The sequence below is a fragment of the Syzygium oleosum genome, unplaced genomic scaffold, assembly GCF_021117445.2.
Source record: "Syzygium oleosum isolate NSW1041296 unplaced genomic scaffold, Sole_v2.1 Sole_v2.01, whole genome shotgun sequence".
Classification (NCBI taxonomy): domain Eukaryota; kingdom Viridiplantae; phylum Streptophyta; class Magnoliopsida; order Myrtales; family Myrtaceae; genus Syzygium; species Syzygium oleosum.
The window spans coordinates 115,297-137,536 of record NW_026607485.1 but is presented as its reverse complement, the minus strand read 5'-3'; the positions used below and the strand labels follow the sequence as shown (position 1 = coordinate 137,536).

At 37.9% G+C, this 22,240-nt stretch overlaps 1 protein-coding gene and 1 long non-coding RNA gene across 5 annotated transcripts; one reads left to right on the top strand and one right to left on the bottom strand.

Annotated features, from left to right (window-relative positions):
- The first annotated feature begins 457 nt into the window (after positions 1-457).
- Positions 458-9,428, top strand: LOC115662914 (TMV resistance protein N-like). The gene is made up of 9 exons (XM_056315432.1): positions 458-997; positions 1,087-1,362; positions 3,478-4,360; positions 4,427-4,475; positions 5,667-6,377; positions 6,533-6,786; positions 7,954-8,022; positions 8,142-8,208; positions 8,902-9,428. Exons 1-5 carry the CDS (start codon positions 539-541, stop codon positions 6,346-6,348), a joined length of 2,349 nt encoding a protein of 782 aa, XP_056171407.1. The 5' UTR covers positions 458-538; the 3' UTR covers positions 6,349-6,377; positions 6,533-6,786; positions 7,954-8,022; positions 8,142-8,208; positions 8,902-9,428.
- Positions 9,429-17,046: 7,618 nt separating this feature from the next.
- On the bottom strand, positions 17,047-19,204 carry LOC130138264 (uncharacterized). 4 transcript variants are annotated; one of them, XR_008816665.1, is made up of 3 exons: positions 18,845-19,191; positions 18,485-18,748; positions 17,047-17,740 (listed from the first exon to the last, which is right to left on the bottom strand). It is a non-coding gene; the product is annotated as an uncharacterized LOC130138264 (long non-coding RNA). The 4 variants fall into 4 exon arrangements; XR_008816666.1 differs by lacking the exon at positions 17,047-17,740 and having other exon boundaries at positions 18,307-18,763; positions 18,845-19,204; XR_008816664.1 differs by lacking the exon at positions 17,047-17,740 and having other exon boundaries at positions 18,307-18,756; positions 18,845-19,204.
- Positions 19,205-22,240: the final 3,036 nt, after the last annotated feature.

Genomic DNA, 22,240 nt, shown 5'->3' with positions numbered 1-22,240 from the left:
CAGGTAAGGGTGTCGCATGCCCGATGGGGTTTGGGGCGTGACAAGGAAATTCCGCTATCACATGTTTGATATTGTTCTTGTATGCATAATGATCCGAAATTCATATCTAGTGGTTATAGTGAAATCGGATGCTCTAACATATTTTACCTGATTGATTATCTGCCTTTAGTTTATAAAATTTCGTTTTTAAAAATTGTCAATTTTTATTTGTTCTCAATTATATTTCGATCAGTTAGATAAATTTTAGAATTAGTCCATTTTTAATATTTAATTGGTTTATTATCATCAATCTCTGTGGGACGATACTCTTCTCATCATTATATTACTTGTTCAACACGTTCGTTGACACGTGCAGAATTTTACGAACAGTAATGGAAGTAGGATCATTGTTACTACAAGAGATAAACATTTGCTAACTTGTCGTGGGATTGATCAAGATCATGTGTATGAAGTTGAAGCACTCGATGATAGTGAAGCTCACGAGCTACTTAGCAATCACGCTTTTCCGACACACCAAAAATTAGAAATCAGGATAGATATGGTGGATAGTATTCTCAATCATGCTAGAGGCCTTCCTTTAGCACTTGAGGTGCTGGGTTCCTTCTTATGTGGTAGAAGAGAAGATGTATGGGAAAGTACACTACGGAAACTTTCTAGGTTACCCAACAAAATCATTAATGATGTGCTCAAAATAAGTTATAATGGACTAGAGGAAAACGCGAAAGAGATTTTTCTCCACATTGCCTGCTCCTTTAAGGGAAAGGATAGTAACTACATAAAGAAAGTTCTCGACAGTTGTGATTTTGAGACAGCTGTAGGATTTGATATTGTCATTGAGAGGTCCTTGATAAGCATTGAGAACGGACCACTACAAATGCATGACTTGATTCAAGTAATGGGTATAGATATTGTGAACCAAGAATGTCGATATGATCCTAGGAGACGTAGCAGACTATGGTTGTATGATGATATTCTTGATGTTCTATCAAGCGACATGGTAAGACTTGCAAATAAGATTAAATCTTTTGCTCCTTATCTTTGACTCTAATTATTAAAGATGCATGACCTAAAGTGTCTTGTATACAGGGAGATTGTGCTGTAAAAGCCATAGTGTTGGAGCCATTTGAGCCAATAGAGATATGTATCGATCCTGATGCGTTTACAAAAATGAGAAGGTTGAGATTGCTCATTTTGCGGAATGTGCATAATTCTTTCCAAGGTCCTGTATGTCTTCCTAATTGGCTAAGATGGTTCGAATGTCCTGGTGCTTCGTGGATTCCAGAATTTTCCTCTGGCACAAAGAAATTAGTGGGACTTAATATGAGCGAAGGCAATATCACAGGAGTGGTAAAAAAATTTAAGGTGAGCATTTACCTACATAGACATTTGTATTATCTACTTCATTTGTATATGTATATGCGTATTATATGGGCTAGTACACCAAAGGAAGTGGTGTTCCTATGTTTTTGAAACCACTTTTCTATTTTCTTTCAAAATGTCGCTAACAACTTGTGTTAGAAATATTTTTACGTGCAGCAAAATTGGCACTTGAAAAAATTGAGCGAACAACTTTATTAGAAATACTCAAAGGAAACAATTTTTGTTCATAAAATAGACAATACAAAGAAGTTTTATACATATATGTGGAAAGAGAAAGAGATTTCAAGATTTGAAGTTTTTGTATGGTCATTGCATCATTAGAAAAAATTCGACTTTTCAAATTGAAAATGTGAGTGACAAAAAATAAAATAATCAATTTTACATAGCTGTCCATGGTATAATATCTGTTAAATAAGTAATTGAGGATAATTGATGGAAGGAATATAAAAAAAAGATTAAAATCTTTTAGTAGGAGATCATCTTTACCTTATATAATAGTATAAATAAAGTTTACATACTTTCTAAACCTAATATCTCTAACTATCGACATTGATATATTTTAAAATCAGATCAAATCTACCTAGTGGAGAAATTCAAAAAGCAATTTGCTGTCGGTTGTTTACATATAAACTATTTTTATTATACAGAAAATTGCATAGTGATCGAACAAAAGGGAAACAAAAATATAACGAACCTACCCGTTGACATGTATATAGAAGTAAAAGACACCCAAGGAGTAGCTGCTTAAGTGGTGGTAGGCCACGTAGTCATCAAGTAATAGAGCTTTACTCAATGCACATACCTAAACAGCGGGGATTTGTCCAGCATCAATAAAATTAGATCAGTCGAAGGTTTGAATGCACCATTCTGTAAAACGAGGGATTGTTAATTGCTTAAATAATTTCTTAAGGAGCAGCACTTCTAAGTGGATATAATAGAGTATTTTGATAGGAACATTGCCAGCAATGAGTGTAATGTGTGCCCAACTACATCATTATAAGTGATCTAGTAGGGGCATGCCGCTAGTTTCTTAATAGAAAGTCAGAGCCAAATTTTGAATTGAGTATATGAAATTTTATTTTCCGAATATATTTCAAAGTTGGCTTCATTGTCTTTGCATGACTTCAAAATAATTTTAAGTTCTATAATTTTACGCAATTACATTATGATAGTATTTATATCCCCCATTCATCTATGATATATGGTTAAAGCCAGAACTGGTAGAATCTTCATTCATATGCTTGCCATGTGGCACCTCGCTTTACTTTTGTGGTTGCCACATGACATGACGTGTGGAACAGTTTTGTCGTGTCGTCATGTCGTGTGGCCTACATCCGCAATTGCCACGCGGCACTTTACTATATGCTTCTATGGTTGTCACATGGCATGACGCATGGCGTAGTTTTGTCATGTGATCTATATTCACATGCTCGCCATGTGATACTTCACTTGAATTTTGTGACTGCCGGATGTATGACATGGCACAATTTTATCCCAAATTAATTTTCATCTGCTATTGGAGGGTAGATTTGGGTCAGGTATATCAGTTTGTGATTTTATTCTTAAAAGAAAATTAGTTTGGGGTAACTGTGTCATAGTGGTACCAGTTTAGGTTTTTGTAAAACGAAAATTAATTTGAAGTAATTCTGCGTGCTGGTTTGGGATTTTTAATGATATTAATTGTAATTTTTTTAGTAATTGTCAAACACGATTTTATTTTTGAATTTTTTGATGGTTCCTAGTTGCCTGATCTACTGAAGCTCCTTCCTTCCTTCCACATGAAGAGTAATAGTATTGTGGCCTAAGCATATGTAATTACGACATATTCACCCGGTCAATATAGATTATATAACAGTCAAGGATATGTAATTGTGACATATCCATTCCCTGATCTCCCCCATGTGTTGTGTAGCCAAATTAGTTACTGTATTATTAATCATCAATATATAAAACCAGGGATAACGTGAATGACATCCGATATTGAACTACCATCATTTCCCCAGTTTGAGCGAATGATTGACTCCCTGTCTATGTACAAACACCCCTTTTTGTCCATTTTAGAATGTTTATCAAAACTTGTTTTCGCTGTTTTTGCAGGACTTCCAAAATTTGAAGTACATTACTTTCGGTTACTGCGAGTCGCTAGTTCGTATGCCTGACCTTTCATGCACTCCAAATCTCGAGCAATTGAATCTCTCATATTGCAAAAACTTGGTAGAAGCCCACGAGTCCATTGCATATCATGACAAGTTACAAGTGTTGAATTTAAGTGAGTGCTCTGAACTTAGCGTTTTTGCAAATGTGCTCAAGTCAAAAAACCTCCAAGCTCTTCATCTTGCAAATTGCACAAAATTTGAAAGGTTCCTTGATATTCCATATAAACTTGAAGGCCTGAAACAGCTTCATTTACAAGGGACCGCTATTAAAGAACTTCCTACATCAATAGAAAATTTTGTCTCTTTGGAGATTATGTATATATATTGTTGCAAGAACCTGGAAAGTCTTCCATCTAGCATTTATAAGTTACAAAACCTGGAAAACTTGCAAGTTAACTCTTGCACAAATTTAATCGGGTTTCCAAAGTATGAGGATTCAACTGATCCCTACATGAACACCGGACTTTCAAATTTACGTTGGTTGGACCTTTATGGATGTAATTTGTCCGAAGTAAAGTTTCTTGAGAATCTTTCCTGTTTTCCCTTCTTGGAAACTTTATTGCTCGGGGGGAATAATATTACTAGCCTTCCTACATCCATCAATAAGCGTGATCATTTGCTCCATTTGAGTGTTAGAGAAAGCCATCAATTACAAGAGATTCTTGAGCTTCCACCATTTTTGAATTGTCTTCTGGCGGATGGTTGCGAATCTATGCAAAATACTGGAGATTTAACTTCATTTCATGATTTTGTCCGTAGAGGGGTGACCATGGCTGATAGTTTCTCACTTGACCTGGTTAGTCTCTCTCTCTCTTGCTCTCTCTGACACACACACACACATCGATGTGAAGTACATGCTGGATTCAGTGTGTGCTTCTATGTTGCAATAGCAGAAAATGCAAGTGGAGGCTTAAGAAAAGCAAACAAATATGAAGTGAGGTAAAACTTTGTATATAAATGCGCATTCTCACAAGAGAAATTATCAAAAGAATGTAAGAGTTTTTTCTTTATATCAATGTGGTATTCCGTAATTTTTTTAGTAACCAGCTAATCTCCACTAGATGGGACAGTCTCTCCTCTGGCCGAACGTACTAAAACTGGGTAAGTACTAAGAACATGCAGGTTCATGTTCCCAGGAATCACATAAAGAAAATGTGCTAATTTGGTGATTTGAACTCGGGCCTGATCGAGGAGGATAAACATATTAGCTACTTGTGAAACCTCTTTAGGCTTGAAGACATATCAATACAATACTGGAAAGTTGGATAGAATAGTGTGCTATGGCTATGTCGTGTGTCGCACAATCATTGGCTCCTTTTCCTCCCTCAACATATATTTCGTTAAAGGAAATAAAAGGAGTGTTAATTAAATATATAACATTTATGGTCTCTATACTTAAAAAATTCATTTCTATAGTCATACACAAACTTTGTCATTTACTAATTTTTTTGACCACTTACTATAAATTCAAAATCAAATAAAGTTAGAAAACGTAGCGGCATAATTAACTTACATAGCAATTAACCATATATAAAAAGTTAAATTACATAAGAAATTTAGTTATTATGTAGTCAAGAAAAACTTTATTAATTTATCATTTTTAGATGGGCATAAAATTTGATGAGGTTAGATCACATGGTGAACACATATTTTCGAATGGCTTTCTTTAAATCAATTATCATGTGGATGGTATAAAATGAAAACCAATACTTTACAAAAATTAACTGAGAAAGAGAAATGTCGCACCATATAGTCTATATCTTGGCGTAAATAATCAGTATATGGCATTGATTTGAGACTAACAATACCAAGAACAAGGAAAATGTTGCATATATGTCATTGGCTTGAATAATCAGTGTTTGCCAAATGCATTGTAATGGAGGTGGCTACTGTACTTTTATGGGAATGATTTCTCTCACATGAGGCTTGTAAATTAACGAAGCAAGGATTATTTGGACCTCTACTCATTTATAGAGTGCCAGTTCTCAGTGAAATTCACTAAGATTACTTACTAAACTGAAAAATGAATTTTCTATTTGGGTACTGATAATAGGCTCGGTACTTTCTAACGGTCTACCCTTATAACAAAATCCTCTTCGTTACCCTCGTTACCTAATTTCTCTTTCCTAGAGGAGAGATGCCAGAGTGGGTCCTTCCTGTTGAAGAGGATTCCGTATCTTTCAAGGCTTCAAAGGACTTGTATGACAAGTTTCTTGGATTTGCTCTCTATGTCGCTCTTGGTAATGATGAACAGAAAAAGGGAGTCCCTTTTGAGCTTGTACCATGTGTTAATGGGGAGTGTTGGAATTATTGGGTACCACGTTACAATACCTTTTTGTCGGATTCGGATCATATCTGGCTTCAGTATTTCATACCATCTCAGTTGTGGGGAGTGGTCGATTTTGGTCAAATTGATGAGAGTTATGTACAATTTAGCCTTACCATATCGGGTGGAATTGTGAAAAAGTGGGGATTCCGAATAATATGCGTGCAATTGGAGGACAATTTAAAGGTTGTGCTCCAAGACAATCAGCTAATGGATCCAGCTTTACTCTACGAGGTTGTTCTTGAATCAATAGATTCAGAAGCCAAGATTTCGCTTATGCATGAAGATAATTCCATCGAAACAGATCTACAGAAGGACTTACAAGATTGTCAAGTGTGTGCTGAGGAAAAAAGTCAAATAGTACCAAAGAGAAATCATAAGCTTATTCTCCCACGAGGCATGCAAAGCAAGACTATGTTGACTTCCAATTCGATTGGCATAGATGAGAATGGTAGTGTTGGCTTGCAGCTTTTGTTGTTAGAGTGATCGAATCTTGCTAAGGAAGCAATTCGTAGGTAAGTGAACTCAATTGGTCTTGTTTTTAGTTTTTCTCTCCCCATATTCTTTCTTTGGGTATTAAACCCATGTATGATATATTTAATTTTTTGGTTGCTAAATCCTCTTTTCTCCACCATTGGCAAACTTCGAACTCCACTGCCGGTACTTCCAGCATCATCACTGCTCATCTTCCATCCAACACCACCAAGCTTTGACTATTGTAAGATCGCCACCTACCAACCGAGGCAACGAACAGAAGTAGTTCTTCCTCAAACAGAGTCCCTAGCAAACCGATGGTGATGGAGACCGGCGATTTGAGACGACACACTACAACTGCTGACCGAAGCCATGGAAACTGATGATGTAGCTTCGGGTGAACGATTCTCTACAGAGGTTCTGAGCTTCATGCAAGTTGCCATAGATCTGGTAATGCCTGACACGTCTGAATTGTATTAGTTGATGTAATACTTGAGATTTTGAATTTGATTCTATGATGCTACAATTGCCCGGGAACTTGAAGAATGTGTTGTTGAATTTTTTCGAGAGAAGTTGAATAAGTGTTTCTTCGTAAGTTTAGTCCGTGGATGCTTGGTAGTGATTCCATTGGTAATCACTATTACATGCTGCAAAATCAGCAACAATCCCTAGAAGGTATAGCTTTTCTTTCTTTCTTTTCATAGGTGGCGAATTATTTAAAGAAGTAGGTGAAGTCTAGTTTTGAAGTAAAAATAAGCGAGGGCAAGTGAAACAACGGGAAGTAGGGTGTACATGGGTTGTTTCAGTCCCCTTTTCAGGCGAAAAACTGAGTCAAACTGGGTGCTATAAGTTGAGGACTCCCTCACGCGAAACCAGGCATTGCAGACAACTAGCAACACGGAAGAGAGAGAGAGAGAGAGAGAGAGAGAGAGAGAGAGGGTGGTATTTACCTCTCACCCGGTGATAGGTTTACCAGGACAATTGAATTGTGAGAAAATTCAACCATTGGATAGCACCCTGATAGGACTCTGTCGCTAAGTTCTATGAGGCGCTTGAAGAGGCAAAATCATACAGGAATGAGAAAGTGAGATAGCAAGCCACCAAGAAAGGTTGCTTGACAGTCAAGCCCTTTTGCCACTTGTTGACTTTGGCAACTAGGGTTAATTGGAAAGCAAATTTACTTGCGAGTGTGAGAGTAATATGAATATTTGTTGTGCCCATTGATAACTGGTTAGGTGTTTATTTTCTTTCACCCTGTGGACTATGGATATGAAAAAGAAAAACATCACGAGAAACACAGAGTTTGCATAAGTTATTCAGTAGAATAGAGACAATGAGCCATATCAGTTTAACAGTTCGGTGGGATTTGCATCTGAATTACAGGATGAGTACCTGGTGATAATCATTAATTGGAAAGTTTGTTACTAGTATATTATATAGTAGTTGCAAGATCTTGATCATAACTATGAGACATGCATTCATTCCATTAGTAGCCACATATTGATATTGAAATATTTCTTGCAACTTACTGATTATCTCTTGAATTGCCTGTATGCAGGCATGCATGCATGAGAGAATTATTGACTCTTATCCTCATTTTATTTTTCTCCTAACAAGGAACGTGGCCCATTTGCTTTTCTTATAGAAGGTAAAGCTTGCGTTGGACAGCCTTGAAGTTCCAGTTTGGTAAGATACTAGCTTTCAGTTACTAGGTCCATTTCACATATGTTACTTTATTTTCTAAATAAGATGGTTAGTACTTCAATCTTATGCATGATCTCTGATTGTACTCTTTTTTTGAACAGCTATGTGATTGTTGAGGATGGGAATGTTATTGCGGCAAGAAGAAACCGGACTAGTGAGACACAAAATGTATGTTTATCATTGCTTGTCCACACCCCCCCCCCCCCCCCCCAATAAATTTTGGGCAACAGATTTTTGTTATTGTTCTGAATTGGTACCCTCGAATTATCCACTCCTAGTTTATCGTTGATCATTTTATGTTTCTCCCTTAATATTTCTTTAATAGATGATAAAATAATATATCTGATCAAATCTGTTAGTATGTGGAATTTTCCATGCATTATTTGGCTGTGAAGGGTTTTTTTCCCATTACTCTTCATAAAACATGGCTATGGCTAACAATAACAATACTATTGCTTTATTATGCACAATGTTTTACGTTTTTCATTTGCTATTGAGCTCCGTTTGGAACCACATTACGGTCTTTATCTATTGTGAAGTTCCTAACATTAGACTTTTGGTATACTTAAATGGTATAAAAATGCATTGTGACCATTGTAAGGCCTTTTAAGAAGTAATGACCTGTTCCTTGGGCACATTTCGTCATACAATGACCTCATTTACACAGATATTTAAGCCTGGTTTCTGGTAGAGATCATCGCGTATCCAATAGTCTGTTTTTGTAATCATTTATAGTCATATGGTGACAATATACTACTATAAATGATTGTATGGATGGTAATGAGTAGTTGATGCGTAAAATATTTGGTCCTTTTAGTATCTTGTGGAGCTTAATAAAAAAACAAAGGCGCCTTGCTACAGGGGTATGTGTAATAATACTGCTCCAAAAGGTGGAGGTGGCTAATCCAATAAGAAGCCTCTTTTTCCATGTGGGATTCTCAGTAACTTTAAGCGAGCAAGACTTGTTAACTTCACGTGGCATATGCCTGGATCAATCTTATATATACTCTCAATCAGTTAACTTGAAGGACAAAACATTTATCATGAAATGCATTTCTTAATTATGTTGAAAATACACTAAGAGCAACTGTCTCTTTGACAAAGCTCCTAAGTTTCATATGCTTGCTTTGTTTTTCTCCTTGGGCTTTTATGGACAGCAAGACATGCAGAGATGGAAGCTCTTGATGTTCTTCTTAAATAGTGGCAGAGCACTGGATTTTTGGCTGCAGAAGTTGCAGAGGAGTTTTTAGCATGCTCCCTTTATGTGACATGTGAACCGTGCATAATGTGTGCTGCAGCATTATCGATCATTGGTACATCTGTTGATCATACTGAAATAAAACTAAACTTTCCTAAAATATGTATATTCATAAATGATTAGATGACTCTTACCCTTTTTAGGCATAAAGGAAGTATATTATGGCTGTGCAAATGACAAATTTGGTGGCTCTGGCTCAATACCTATCATTGCATTCAAGTAGTTCTGAGGCATGTATTATGTCAATTTTTGAACTTGCTTTTGTTGCTGATTTTGTATCTACATAGATCCACTTTGAAATTGTGGCATATGACAATTGACAACTAAAGCTTACTGGAAGTTTATGATTCCTTAGGTTGATTACTGATGGATGTGGTTTCGTAGTGATTCTGCATGTTGTCGCACTTTGAATATTGCGATACATAGCCATGAAATAAATGGAGGTTTATGGAACTAATTTTCCATCTTTTCTGTCCTTTCCTTAGTCTAAATGGGAGAAAGTGGTGTTTCTGGAAGCGTGAAGAAGCTAGGTTTATATTTATTTGTTTCTTTCCCCTCTTCATTTCCTTTTTCTTCAATTATTTGCGTCTTGTTAGACATTTCCATATCCTTTATTTGCCCCAAAAAGTTTACAGTTATGGGAAGTGCTACAAATTAAGCTAACATTGGTTTCTCTTTTCCTTTTCGCTGTCACCCCTGTTTCTTTTTCTCTTCTTCCTCACTTTTTTTCACTGCAGTGAGATCCTTCGATGTCATTAATGTGATGATGTTTAAATCGAGAAGTATAGCATCTCCAAAGACCTAAGATGTTTTAACTATGAGGATATTATGCTTTCAGATATGCCATGGGCAACGTACTCAATAAAGAAATCTCTTTCATGTTTAATAGATGCTATTGTCTCTTCTTGCATACATGAGAGCACGTGCCTGCTAAAATGTGGCGTACGCCTTGTGTTTTCAGTATGATTTTTCATCTGTCTGACACTGTCATGGTCTAACATTTTATGTTTCCTAAGCTTGTGCAGAACTCATCAATTTACTTTGTGATGTAAAAGTTAAAACTTGGTGAAATAGGATCCGTTTCATTGTGATTTGAGCAGTAAATGAAGTAGCTAATCTAGATCGTGGACATTGTTTCTCTGTTCTGAGTGTAGTTTTGAAAGGACGAGCTCAAGTAATGGGGGAAGAAGCAAGAGATGTACCAAGAATGCATCTAAACAAAAGGTATAGGGAAAAAAAATTAAACCATGAAAACTCATACTTTTAGAGCTTGAGATTTATAGTTATGCTGCTCTTTAATAATCTGATTATAAGTCAAAAGTATTTTGGGAAACATGCACTAGCTTGTTGCCTTTCTGAGTGAATACGAGATCAAGCAAGAGGAGTCGTCTCACAGATAAACGACCGCCTTACTCAATTTCCTCCCTCTGGAGCTCAAAAACTAGCCCTAGTTATTGCATAGTTTCATAATAGAGAGAATGAGACTGTTGTTACAAAGGTGAGCTTAGTTCCTATGCAATGTTCGGAAGACCTAAGCTTATTGAAACCCATCCTAGCCGGTACTACTACACAAGTCATCCACAAATAGATTGTATTAGTAAATGTTAGTAACTCACTCCAACAAAATTAATAAAGCATGAGTAACTTAATCCGTGAACAGCTAGTAAATCACCCAAATTAAGACCGGCAATTTCTTATATATAGGTGATCTGGCATTTTACCTCGAAAAATCTGTGTAGCAAGACAGCCGTAATTGCCAGAACATCACTGCAATGGTACATCCCAGGTAATAGGATGTATGAACCACTTTGATAGACGACTTGGACCTTCCTTTTGAATTTGAAGATGCGGGAAGCAGTCCCTCTATTGCAAGAATAAATGTTCGATAGTCTCACCATAATTGCTTACATATGGAGCAAGCAAGGGAAGGTACCATCTTTCTTCGAAATTATTGTTTAATTAAAAAGGCCGTGCTTTTTCCACTCATAGTTTAGTTAAAACACTTCCCAGCAAAGTGTTTGGACTATTTCACCCATTGTGTGGTCCCACCCTACACCATCTTAACCTAACCCTCGGTGTCATTTTTTGATTTTTTTTTTTTGCGGGTCCCACTTTCCTCTCTTCATCCCACCTTTCAGCATCTTTCTCTCTTTCTCTCTCTTGTAGAGAAAATGCCACCATAATCACTTCTGTAAAAGCATAAAACTCAGTCGAATGATATTTTCTTGGTTTAATTGGTGGTTGTGCAACATATGGAAGCTATTCTCTATTCAAAACCAACCCAATGCAATATAGAGAAGGGATTCAACCAAACTTTGCACCGCCACTAATAGACTTTACTAGCTAATATGCAAAAATGTGTTTGGCGTGCCTATTTGTTTTCCACTTTATCAAGAACCGCAAACAAAATAGTAAAAAGTTTCAATAAACCTATTGAAATAATAAGAAAACTAAAATTTATTGGATAAAAACCCTTCATCCTTTCAAACTAAAATTTATTGGATAAAAACCCTTCATCCTTTCTGAGTCCAAACTATTACCAGACCAATATGTGCATCTTGAAATCATTCCGCCAAACAGATTGTAGAAAAGAAAGAGGCCAATGGAAACCAATTTCAAGAAATTTTCAATGAAAAGAATACTCAAAATTTACTCAAAAAATTAAATGCATGCTCTATTTGAAGAGGGTCAAAGAAATAACTAAATTCAATCTTTAGAAGTTAATGGGATGATAATCATTTTTTCACATAGTGAATGCAAAACTCTTTAGGATAAAAAAAGACCCGCTTTTCTCTTTCCACTCTTCCCCATTAAATTTCAAAAACTTCAACTAATGGAATCCTCAGAATGAGAGAAACTCAGCAATGCCAAAAGGCCTCATTAAAGATCATCCCCAAAAGCATAAACTTTAATTAGATTCAACAATAAATAAGGAATGAATCAATACCTACTCTTCCTAGGCATAAGAAAAAGAGATGAAAGAAAAAAAAGAAGAAAAAACACCTTCAGACTTCATTGACCTAAACCCATCATAAGGAAAATTACCACATTTCTCAACATTAACCAACAGTTTGAATTTAATCAATTTATCGAGCACCCATCATGAAAAATGACACAAAAACAATCTCAAACATCAAAGAAAAGAAAGTAAACAAAGGAAGATAGAGAGAATGGCGAAGATGAAGGAAAGTGGGACCCGCAAAAGAAGATTTTAAGAAAAAAGGACACTAAGAGAATGCAAATGATGCTGAAAGGTAGAATCCATAATGGATAAAATGGTCATAATATTTTGTTTGGGAGTGTTTTAGCTAAAGTAGAAATGAAAAAAGCGCACCCCATAAAAAAAACTTTTTCAACTTCCTTACTTTAGCTCAAAATAAGAATTGTATGCCATGTAACCACGCAAAATAATTTTTCCTTTTTCTTCTTTAATTTTTCCTTTCTTTCTGTCCTCCTCCTTCCGCTGTCTCACCCACACCACCGACGTTGCCGCCGACTTTTATGCCCACTCCCCAAGAGTTACAATGGTTTCTCTCTCTCTCTCTCTCTCTCTCTCATCCATGCGGTCATTCCTTCACAAATTTCTTTCCTAAAATATATTTAATTTGTATTTAATTTCACCAAGCAAATCACGGGAAAATTAGCAAAAAAGTCTTATACCTATTATATTTATACTAATTGGGTTCTAAACATTCTCAATTGTGCAAATTGAGTTCTAAATATTTTCACATTTTATCAATTGAGTCAATCCGCTTAATTTTGATCGAAAACAGGTGACGTGAACGCTAACTGTCTTACGTAACACGACCGGCACTAACGTATACATTTGTTAATAATATTTTAATAGTATTTTCTATTTCTTTTCTTTTATCTTTTATCTTTCTTTTTTTTTAGGGTTGGCAAAAGTTGCTGGCTGACCCTCGCCGGCCATGGCCGAGGGCTACAACGCCCTCGCCGATCTGAGTATCGCAACCTCTCCCAGATCGAGTGAGGGCCGCAGGGCCCATGCGCAGTCCCTCACCAGCCCAGTGAGGGCCTCGTGTCCCTCACCAACCCCAGTGAGGGCCTCGTGGCCCTCACCAAATTTGTTCGCGCTTGCCGACCAAAGCGAGGGCCCACAAGCTCTCGCCTAGTGACCACCCATAGCGTTGCGGCCCTCACTCAGAGCCGGTGACCCTTGCCAGCCCTTAATAAAAAAAAGGTAAAGAAAAAAGCAAAAAAAAACCAAAAAGGAATTATAAAAAATTCAAAAAATTATCAAAAAAATGTCTATGTCAGCGCCGGCTGTGCCGGGTAAGATGGTCGGCATCCATGTCAGTGATTTTTAGCAGAAAATTAAACAATGGACTCAATTGGAAAAATATGAAAATGTTTAGGAATCAATTAGCATTATTGAAATGTTTAAGACTGAATTTGCATAAGTACAATAGGTTTATGACTTTTTTTTTTATAATTTCCTCAATAGATCACTTCCTTTTTTTTTTTGTTTTTAGTAAATCACTTTTATTCTTCGACATCGACTACATTGTAAAATATTTTGAATTAGATAAAATATATCAAGTTTAGATTAATTTTTTTGCGAGAACTTTATTTTGTTTCCTTATATGAAACATATCAAAGAAACTAATACAAATAACCATCAAATAATGGCCAGATATGGCGATGGCTGAGTAGGGGTGGTGGTGGTTTTGGACTCTGGTGTTTAAGTTCGGCAGTTATAGCTGTGGAGCTACAGAGCTATCGAACGCACGGCAGAGCTGTTAGACGCATGGCGGTGGAGGAGGAGAAGGATAAGGAGGAGGAAAAACAGAAAGAAAAAGAAAAAAGAAGAGAAAATTTTATATGTTCAGTTCGAAACTATTAATGATGCAGCTGTCCGCATTATCATTTTCTCTTAGTTAGACACTCCACGTTAACAAAAACATTTGGCATGGCACAAAAGTCTCACCTATCGTCAAATTTGAAAATTTGGGGTACTTAATTGAATAAAATAGTCAAGATACTCGACTGCACATTGAATAAAAGTTAAAACCCTTAGGCCTGTTTACTGGAATGAGAGGAGTAGAATGGCTTCAAGGACACGTTTTCCTCACTCTGTAGAGAGGTGAGAATCGATGATAGGTATGACTAAACAAAAAAGAGAATTCCATTAATTAAATAATATTTATGCTGAGAAAACAATTATGTCGAAAATAGGACATTATATTGCCCTCATTCGCTTTTTACTTTCCATTCTTTGGCAACTTTTAGGATAAATTTCTATTAACTTGTTCTTTGTTAAGGTAAATTTTAATAATATTTCAAATTATAAGAACCTTACCTCCAATTGCAAGGTGTGACCATCAAATTATTTATGCCACTTCGATGACCCAATTTTCATTCCAATTCCTTTTGATCTACTCCAATTCTTTTGTTCCGACTAATAAAGGAGACCCTAAGTATGATTGCCCCTATGACCGACAGTAGTAGAGACAAATCTACTAAATTGGTATGATCTTTATCTATAATGGCGATTAAAAGCCTCTCTCTCCTTCGTGAGAGCTGTTCTCTCTCCTTTGTGAGAGCTCTCCTCTATCCCCATGGTGGCGATAGCTCCACCAAAACCCTACCCATCCTTAAACCCTAAATCCCCAAATCCCTATCTTATTTCCATACCGAAACCCTAAATCCCCTTTATTCCTTCACTATTTCATCCCCAATCCCCATCCATTCAAATCTTCTCAAATCTCTGTTTACTCCCGACAAATCCACAATCCCCATTAACCCATTCAACAACACAATGGACAGCAATTTGCGATGGTGTTACGGGAAGGCGTGGACACTGAATCAGCCTCTCCTCTCCTGTTAGAGCTCCCTTCATCACAGCATGCTGGAATTTCTCTGCAGGAAAATCAAAGGAAGCAAAAAGTCAGCGAAACCAACAGGGGAAACAACAAAATAGGCTTTGGTGAGTAACCTTAATAAGCCATAGGGTTACATATGAAGCTTTTGTGTTGGAACTGTCAAGGGTTGGGTACACCTTTGACAGTTCAAGCCTTACGGGTCATTGTGGCTCAAGAACGGCCCAACTTGGTGTTCTTAATGGAGACAAAGAATCAAGAGTCAGTAGTCCAGCGCATTCGTAGGATGCTAGAGTTCCAGCATCAATTTGTAGTGAACCCAATAGGGATTTGGGGTGGGGGAGGAGAGAGAGAGAGGGAGGGGGGGGGAGTTGCATTATTGTGGACGGATGAAGCCTCTGTGTCAGTGAACTTGGCCACAAAAGACTTCATTGATGTAAGTTACGAAGACATAGAACAGAGGAAACTATTCAGGGCAACATTTGTTCATGCCCCAGCAACATTCCAGGAGAGAAAACAGACATGGGAGCAGCTGCAGCAAATTTACGCCCTGAACACCCTACCTTGGGTGTGTATAGGGGACTTTAATGAAACGTTATATCATTGGGAAAAGGTGGGGAAAAGGGACTCTGAGCTATATAGATTAACTGCTTTTAGGGACTTTCTAAATGCTTGCAGATTGATGGATATGGAAAGCCAGGGACGTGCGTTTACCCGGGCGAATAATCGTGAAGGGAAGGAGTTTGTGAAAAAAGAGACTAGATAGAGCAGCATGCAACTTTGAATGGAGAGTATTATTCCCTAAAGCTGAAGCATTTGCCTTGCCCGCGATAGGCTTGGATCATAGCCCCATTTTACTTTCTTAATCAGCTGAAACAGTGAAGAGAAAGAAAGCTTTCAAGTTTGAGGCAATTTGGATGGAAAATGAGGAGTATGGAAGCATCATTAAGAATACTTGGAACTCACCAGACCTGATTGGTGTGAACTTAGCGCAGAAATTAAAAACTGTTGCATTAGAATTAGCTAAATGGAGCAGAAAAAATTTCCCCAATAGCCAAAAGGTGATAAATGTCCTGAGAGATGACCTACAAGGAGTCATCAACAACCAGAGTTTGACCGCAGACAGAAAGAAACAGCAGGAACTCACTGAACAAATAGAGAACCTGTGGAGAAGAGGAGATGTATTGGGGCTTGAGGTCGAGGATTAACTGGTTGAGATGGGAGGACAAAAACAGAAAGTATTTCCACGCTACAACCATTCAAAGAAGGCCGCGAAACAGAATCTCCATGCTGAAAAGTGCAGACGACACTTGGACCCGAGACCCAAAAAAACTGAAAGACATGACAGTGGAGTTCTTTCGAAATCTATACCATTCAGAAGGACATCGTGACTTTGATCTTGTACTACAACAGTGTCCTAATCTGGTGACAAATGAGATGAACCAAGCTTTATCATCGGAGATTACATTAATTGAAGTCCAGCATGCTGTATTCCAAATGGGATCATTGAAGGCACCGGGCCCGGACGGTTTGAGTGGTCAATTCTATCACCACAACTGGGAGGAAATCAAGATGGGAGTCTTTGAGGAAGTGAGGTCCTTTAATTCTGGGTACCTCAATCTAGAGTTAAATAGAACCCATATTATGTTAGTCCCAAAAGTTAAAAACCCAGAAAGACTTGATCAATTCAGACCAATCAGCCTGTGTAACTTCGCCTACAAAATCATCTCAAAGGCCTTGGCCAATAGATTGAAACCTTGGCTCCCAAACCTAATAGCAGGGGAACAAAGTGCATTTGTAGGCGGTAGGCAGATTCAAGATAATATTCTTGTAGTACAAGAGGTGCTTCATCAATTGAGAGTGCAGAAAAGAAAGGTAAAGTTTCAGGCTGTTTTAAAACAAAAAAAAACATATGATAGAGTGGAGTGGGACTTTTTGGAGACATGCCTATCAAATATGGGATTCTGTACATTACGGGTGGATAGAGTTATGAAATGGGTCACCTCGCCATCTTTAAGTGTCAAATTAAATGGTGAGCCACTACCTTATTTCCAACCATCAAGAGGGATTCGTCAAGGTGATCCTATCTCTCCATATTTATTAATCTTAGTGGCTAATACTCTCTCGGCCTTGATGAAGAAAGCAGTGAATGACGGGACGATAACTGGAATCAAGCTGAACAGGTACTATCCAACCGTTTCCCATCTACTATTCGCTGATGACTCAATATTCCTCTTAGATGGGAAGGTGCAAGAATGCCAAAACCTTGCGTTGATACTGAACCAATATTGCTATGCCTCAGGGCAAGCTATAAACCTGAACAAGTCTGGCATGTTCTTTAGTTTAAACTGTCCACCGAACTTGAAAAGAAATATGGCTAATGCATTGAGAGTTCCCGTTATTGACAAAACTGGGAAATATTTAGGGATCCCTTCTGATTGGGGGAAGTCCAAAAAACAAATTTTTGCTTGGTTGTTAGCAAGAGTTAATATGAAATTAGAGGGATGGCAGGAGAACTTGATATCGAAGGCAGGGAAGGAAATTTTGATTAAAACCGTTGTCCAAATTCTTCCTCAATATGCATTGTCCATCTTCAAAATCCCTGTTTCAATATGCTAATCCATAGAAAAGAGGGTAGCTGCATTTTGGTGGAAAAACTGTGAATCAAGGTCTGGTCTTCACTGGAAGAGGTGGGAAGTACTCAAAACTAGAAAGGATAAAGGGAGTATGGGGTTCAGAGATCTGTTAGCCTATAATAGAGCAATGCTTGGCAAACAAGCTTGGCGACCAGCACAGAGTCAGACATCTCTTTGGGGTCAAATTCTAAAAAGGTTGTATTTCCCTAGTAGATCATTTTGGTGAGCTGGAAAAGGGCCTCGCCCTCTTGGGGTTGGCAAAGTATCTTAATGGGTAGAGAAACAATCTCGAAGTCGGTCATGTGGTCAGTGGGACTAGGGGAGGAAATTAGTATACGTGAAGACAGATGGCTCAAGCGTGGAATAATAGGAGGGCCAGCTAACTTTAGCGATCCTGATAAAGTTTCTGACCTGATACTACATGAGGAAGAAAGGAGGGATGAGCATGCTCTCAGACGACTATTTGATGAACAAGTAGTAAACGAAATCCTAGCAGTGCCTCTGAGACCTCGCCTCGCAAAAGACAAATTAGTGTGGATGGGAACTAAGTCAGCAGTCTACTCTGTCAAAAGTGCTTATAATGTGCTTCAAGAGGAGGAAAGCAAATGGAACACAATGTAAGCCTTATCATCATATCAGCCATCTCGCAAACTGTGGTACCAAATCTGGCACCTGAAGCCCCCCCTAAAGTCAGAATTTTTCTCTGGAACCTGTGCCAGTTTGTCCGTTTTGTAATCACAAAATCGAAACGGTGGAACATCTGTTTTTGCTCTGCCCTTGGACCGGCTCGGTTTGGAATGACCCTGCATTAAATATACAGCTCTCGGGTCAGAACATCACGCGAATGGACGAATGGCTACGAAATCACCAACAAAAGCCAGGTAACTCCCTTCCCTTAGAGAAAATCGCAGCCCTTCTCCGGTACATCTGGAAAGCAAGGAACGATCTTGTATTCCGTCGAAAACCCCCCAACCCTGAAACACTAATTGCTTCAGCGGAATCGATGATCAGCAATTATTGTAAGCGGCACACTAAAAGTTCAACACTTGATTCGAATCAAGCTCACTTACCCTTGAATTGGTGTCCGCCGAAGAATCAGTCCTTTAAGATAAACGTCGACGGTTCCTTCGTAGCTGGTAGTCCAGAGGGAGCGGTCGCAGGAGTCCTCCGAGATGCCTCAGGAGTTTTGATAGACGGATTTGCTAAAAAAATCCCAGCTTCCTCGCCCATCCAGGTGGAAACCCTCGCTCCGGTGGAGGCGTTGAAGCACTTCAGTTCGAGAAGAAACGAAGTACTGTACTTGGAGACCAACAGCTTGAATCTCTTTGAAGCCGTGCAGGAAAAAACTCACGTGCCGTTGGAGGTGGAGGCGCTCATCTTGGATGCTCAAGCCCAGTTAGCCTATTTTAACAACATCACCTTGGCCCATTGTGGAAGTCACAAATCAAAGTAGCTGATTGGATAGCTAAGGCCCGAAGATTGAATACTCTTCCTTCTTCTTGGTTGTCCTAGCCCCCCCAACCCCTTTGGGACCTGTTTTGTTTTGAGTCCCTTCTTTGGGCGTTTTGTCTTAAGACTTATTGATGATAAATAGAACTTCTATCCGACCAAAATAAAACATCTAGGTCACTGGAGCTATGGATGTTTGTAATCGCTACTTCGAAAGAATAATATGAGATAGTAAGCTATTGCAGAGTGTCCGAAGATCAATATGAGATTGGGTTATTCTTATTCACGAATACCATCCATTTTCGCAACAAGCTGGAGTAATTAAATTCGGTATTTATTGAAACCTAATTTTTAGCCGACGCGTCATTAAAAAACAGAAAACTCAAGATTAGGATTTTCGATCGCAACGGAATCCATTTCTTGAACAAAAATTATCGTTTTTTAATTCTGTCTCTTGGCTTAGCTTCGGTAGACGGTTTACTGTTCATTTCAGGTAAAAACCCGAAAAGTCAAATAGTTAAAGTCAACCCCGGATCAAATTGGGGCTTTTCACATAAAAAGATTCATTTCAAGTTTAATTTCACTTTAGAAGTGGAAATTTCATAAAAATTCAAAGATTTGGTCATAAAATCAAATTCCTAGTGAAAATTCAACTATTGTTTGACTTTTGATCAAACCTTTGACCAAAAAATTGGAAAATACAAAAATCCCAAAATCATCTTATTTTATATTCAATTTGACTTTGGCCTTTGAAAATTTACAAAAATTGATTAAGAACCTACTTTTTCCTAATTTGCGGAAATAGGTTCGGAATCGGCCAAAAACAAAATTACTTTCATCTTGTTCATATTTTAGCTTAGTTCATTTTACGACATTTGATCCAGAGATCATCATAAGATTACTCGTGCGACCAATTTTGTGAATCGACACTTTGAAATGAAAACCCCCAATTTTAGCCCTAATTAGGGTTTGAATCAATTCGTCACGATTCGCGAATGGCTGGTTTCCTTTGATTCGTTTTTGTGAGATAAACACGAATCCGGGGTCAATTTTGTGAAATTCACTTGAGAACTCTCCACTTTTACATATTTAGCTCACTTGAATTTGGGGATTAGGGGTTAATGATGTCCAATTGATGAAATTCAAGTCGACCCATTCGGAACTAAGGTTTAATTTGATGAATTGAGGTTCAATTTCAACATTGGCCTTCAATTTAATTTTGACATAAAGGTCACACATCCATTCAATGTTGATTTGAATGCAATAGGTAACTATAAGCATGGGCAATTGGTTCAATAAGCATTTCGCAAGTCTAATTGAACTTGATTTCAATTAATTTGCAAATTTCGGCGAGAAATTGCATGAAATTGTCTAATTTAGCTTAGGAAAAATCCAATTTGGCGCACCTATGGCATGGGTCCAATATTTTTCATGACCAATTAGGTAATTAAATCCATAAAAGTTGTAGGTTTGGTTTAATTGGCCTAATTGGATCAAAATCGGACTGTTTCTCTTCAAATTAGACTATTTTTTTCCTCAAAATTGACGAATCTGTCCTTTCAATTTAGCCCTCAAAGACTAAATTGCATAAATTTGGAACAATTGAGACTCAACCACCCAAGGAGAAAACCGAACCGATTGAATCGGTCAAAACTGGTCCGACCGGTCACCGGCCGGCCCTCCTCCGGCCGGTTCCCGGTCGCCGGCGACCGGCGACTCATCCTTTGAGTAATTCCCCCATACCCTCCAATTTTTAGATTTTGCAAAAAAGTCCTCGGGTTTTGTGAAATTACAAAAATACCCCTAATTAGGTTCTTAATTTCAAAATTAATCAAAACCGTTGATGAGATTAAATCATAGCAATTCAAATTAGCACATGTTAAGTGAGGTCTTTGCTTAACCTCCAAGTAAAGGATAAGCACAATCTCGACCGTTAGATTAAACCGACGATCGAAATTGAATCTTGAGGGGAGTGTATAGCTCATTTTCCCTTCAAAATTTGAGAATGGGGGCCAATTTTACAAAAAAAATTCTCTCTCTTCTCTCTCTTTTTCCCACTCTCTCCTTCATGTTCTCTCTCTCTTTTCTCTCCTCTAAAGACCACTCATGCGATTTTCTCAAAGAACCGCCGGTTCACCTCTCACCGGCAGGTCCTTGCCGGCGACACCACCAGCGCCACCACCCCCTCCGACGTCCGTCTCCGTTCCTTCGACGTCCTACTGGTCGGAGCCTCGCCGGAGCTGCCTCCGAGTGCTACGTCTCTCCTTCTCTTCCCGCGGCATTTTGAACTTGTTTGAATTGGACCGGTTCTATTCAGTGGCTGGCCCAGGTGGTCCGACCACCTTTGTAACATCCTCAATTTCAGTCTCTGTGAAATGGCTATTGTTTAAATTTGGTGGTTTTGCAATCGGAGCCAATTTTACTCTTGTTATGGAAAATCCAGCTTCGGATCCTCTATAACCCTTTCATTTTGTTATTTTTGTGAAAACTTTTGTGATCCGAATTTCCAAATACTTCTTTCTTAAAAGTTTCTCCAAACATCTTGACGTTTTATATGCTTTAATTTCATAATTTTTGGACTTAATATGAGTAGTACGATAGCTACTTTCAGATCGTGTAAAACTGCCCAGAATAGGCATTTCTGTGATGTTCACACTTTCTCGATTTTCTACAAACTTTTCTGGGCCGATTTTGAACAAACTTCCTTCACAAAATTTGTTGAGAACTTCTTTCACTATAACGTATATAAATTTGGGAATTTTTTTGGAGATGATTTGGATTCAAAAAAGAGCTTACTTTGAGAAGTAAAGATTCTGTTCCGGCAAACCGATTTTAGTCTATTTTTGAGCTACTAAAATCTGTATTTACAGAAAGATTCAGATTTTATGTTCTGAATATAAAATGTTTTTTAAGGTCTTTTTTATGACATATTCAAATTTGGGAATTTTTGGAGTTTATTTACTATGTTTTTAAGCCTGATTTCTAGAACAGTGCAAAAACTGTCAATTTTGTCAGAT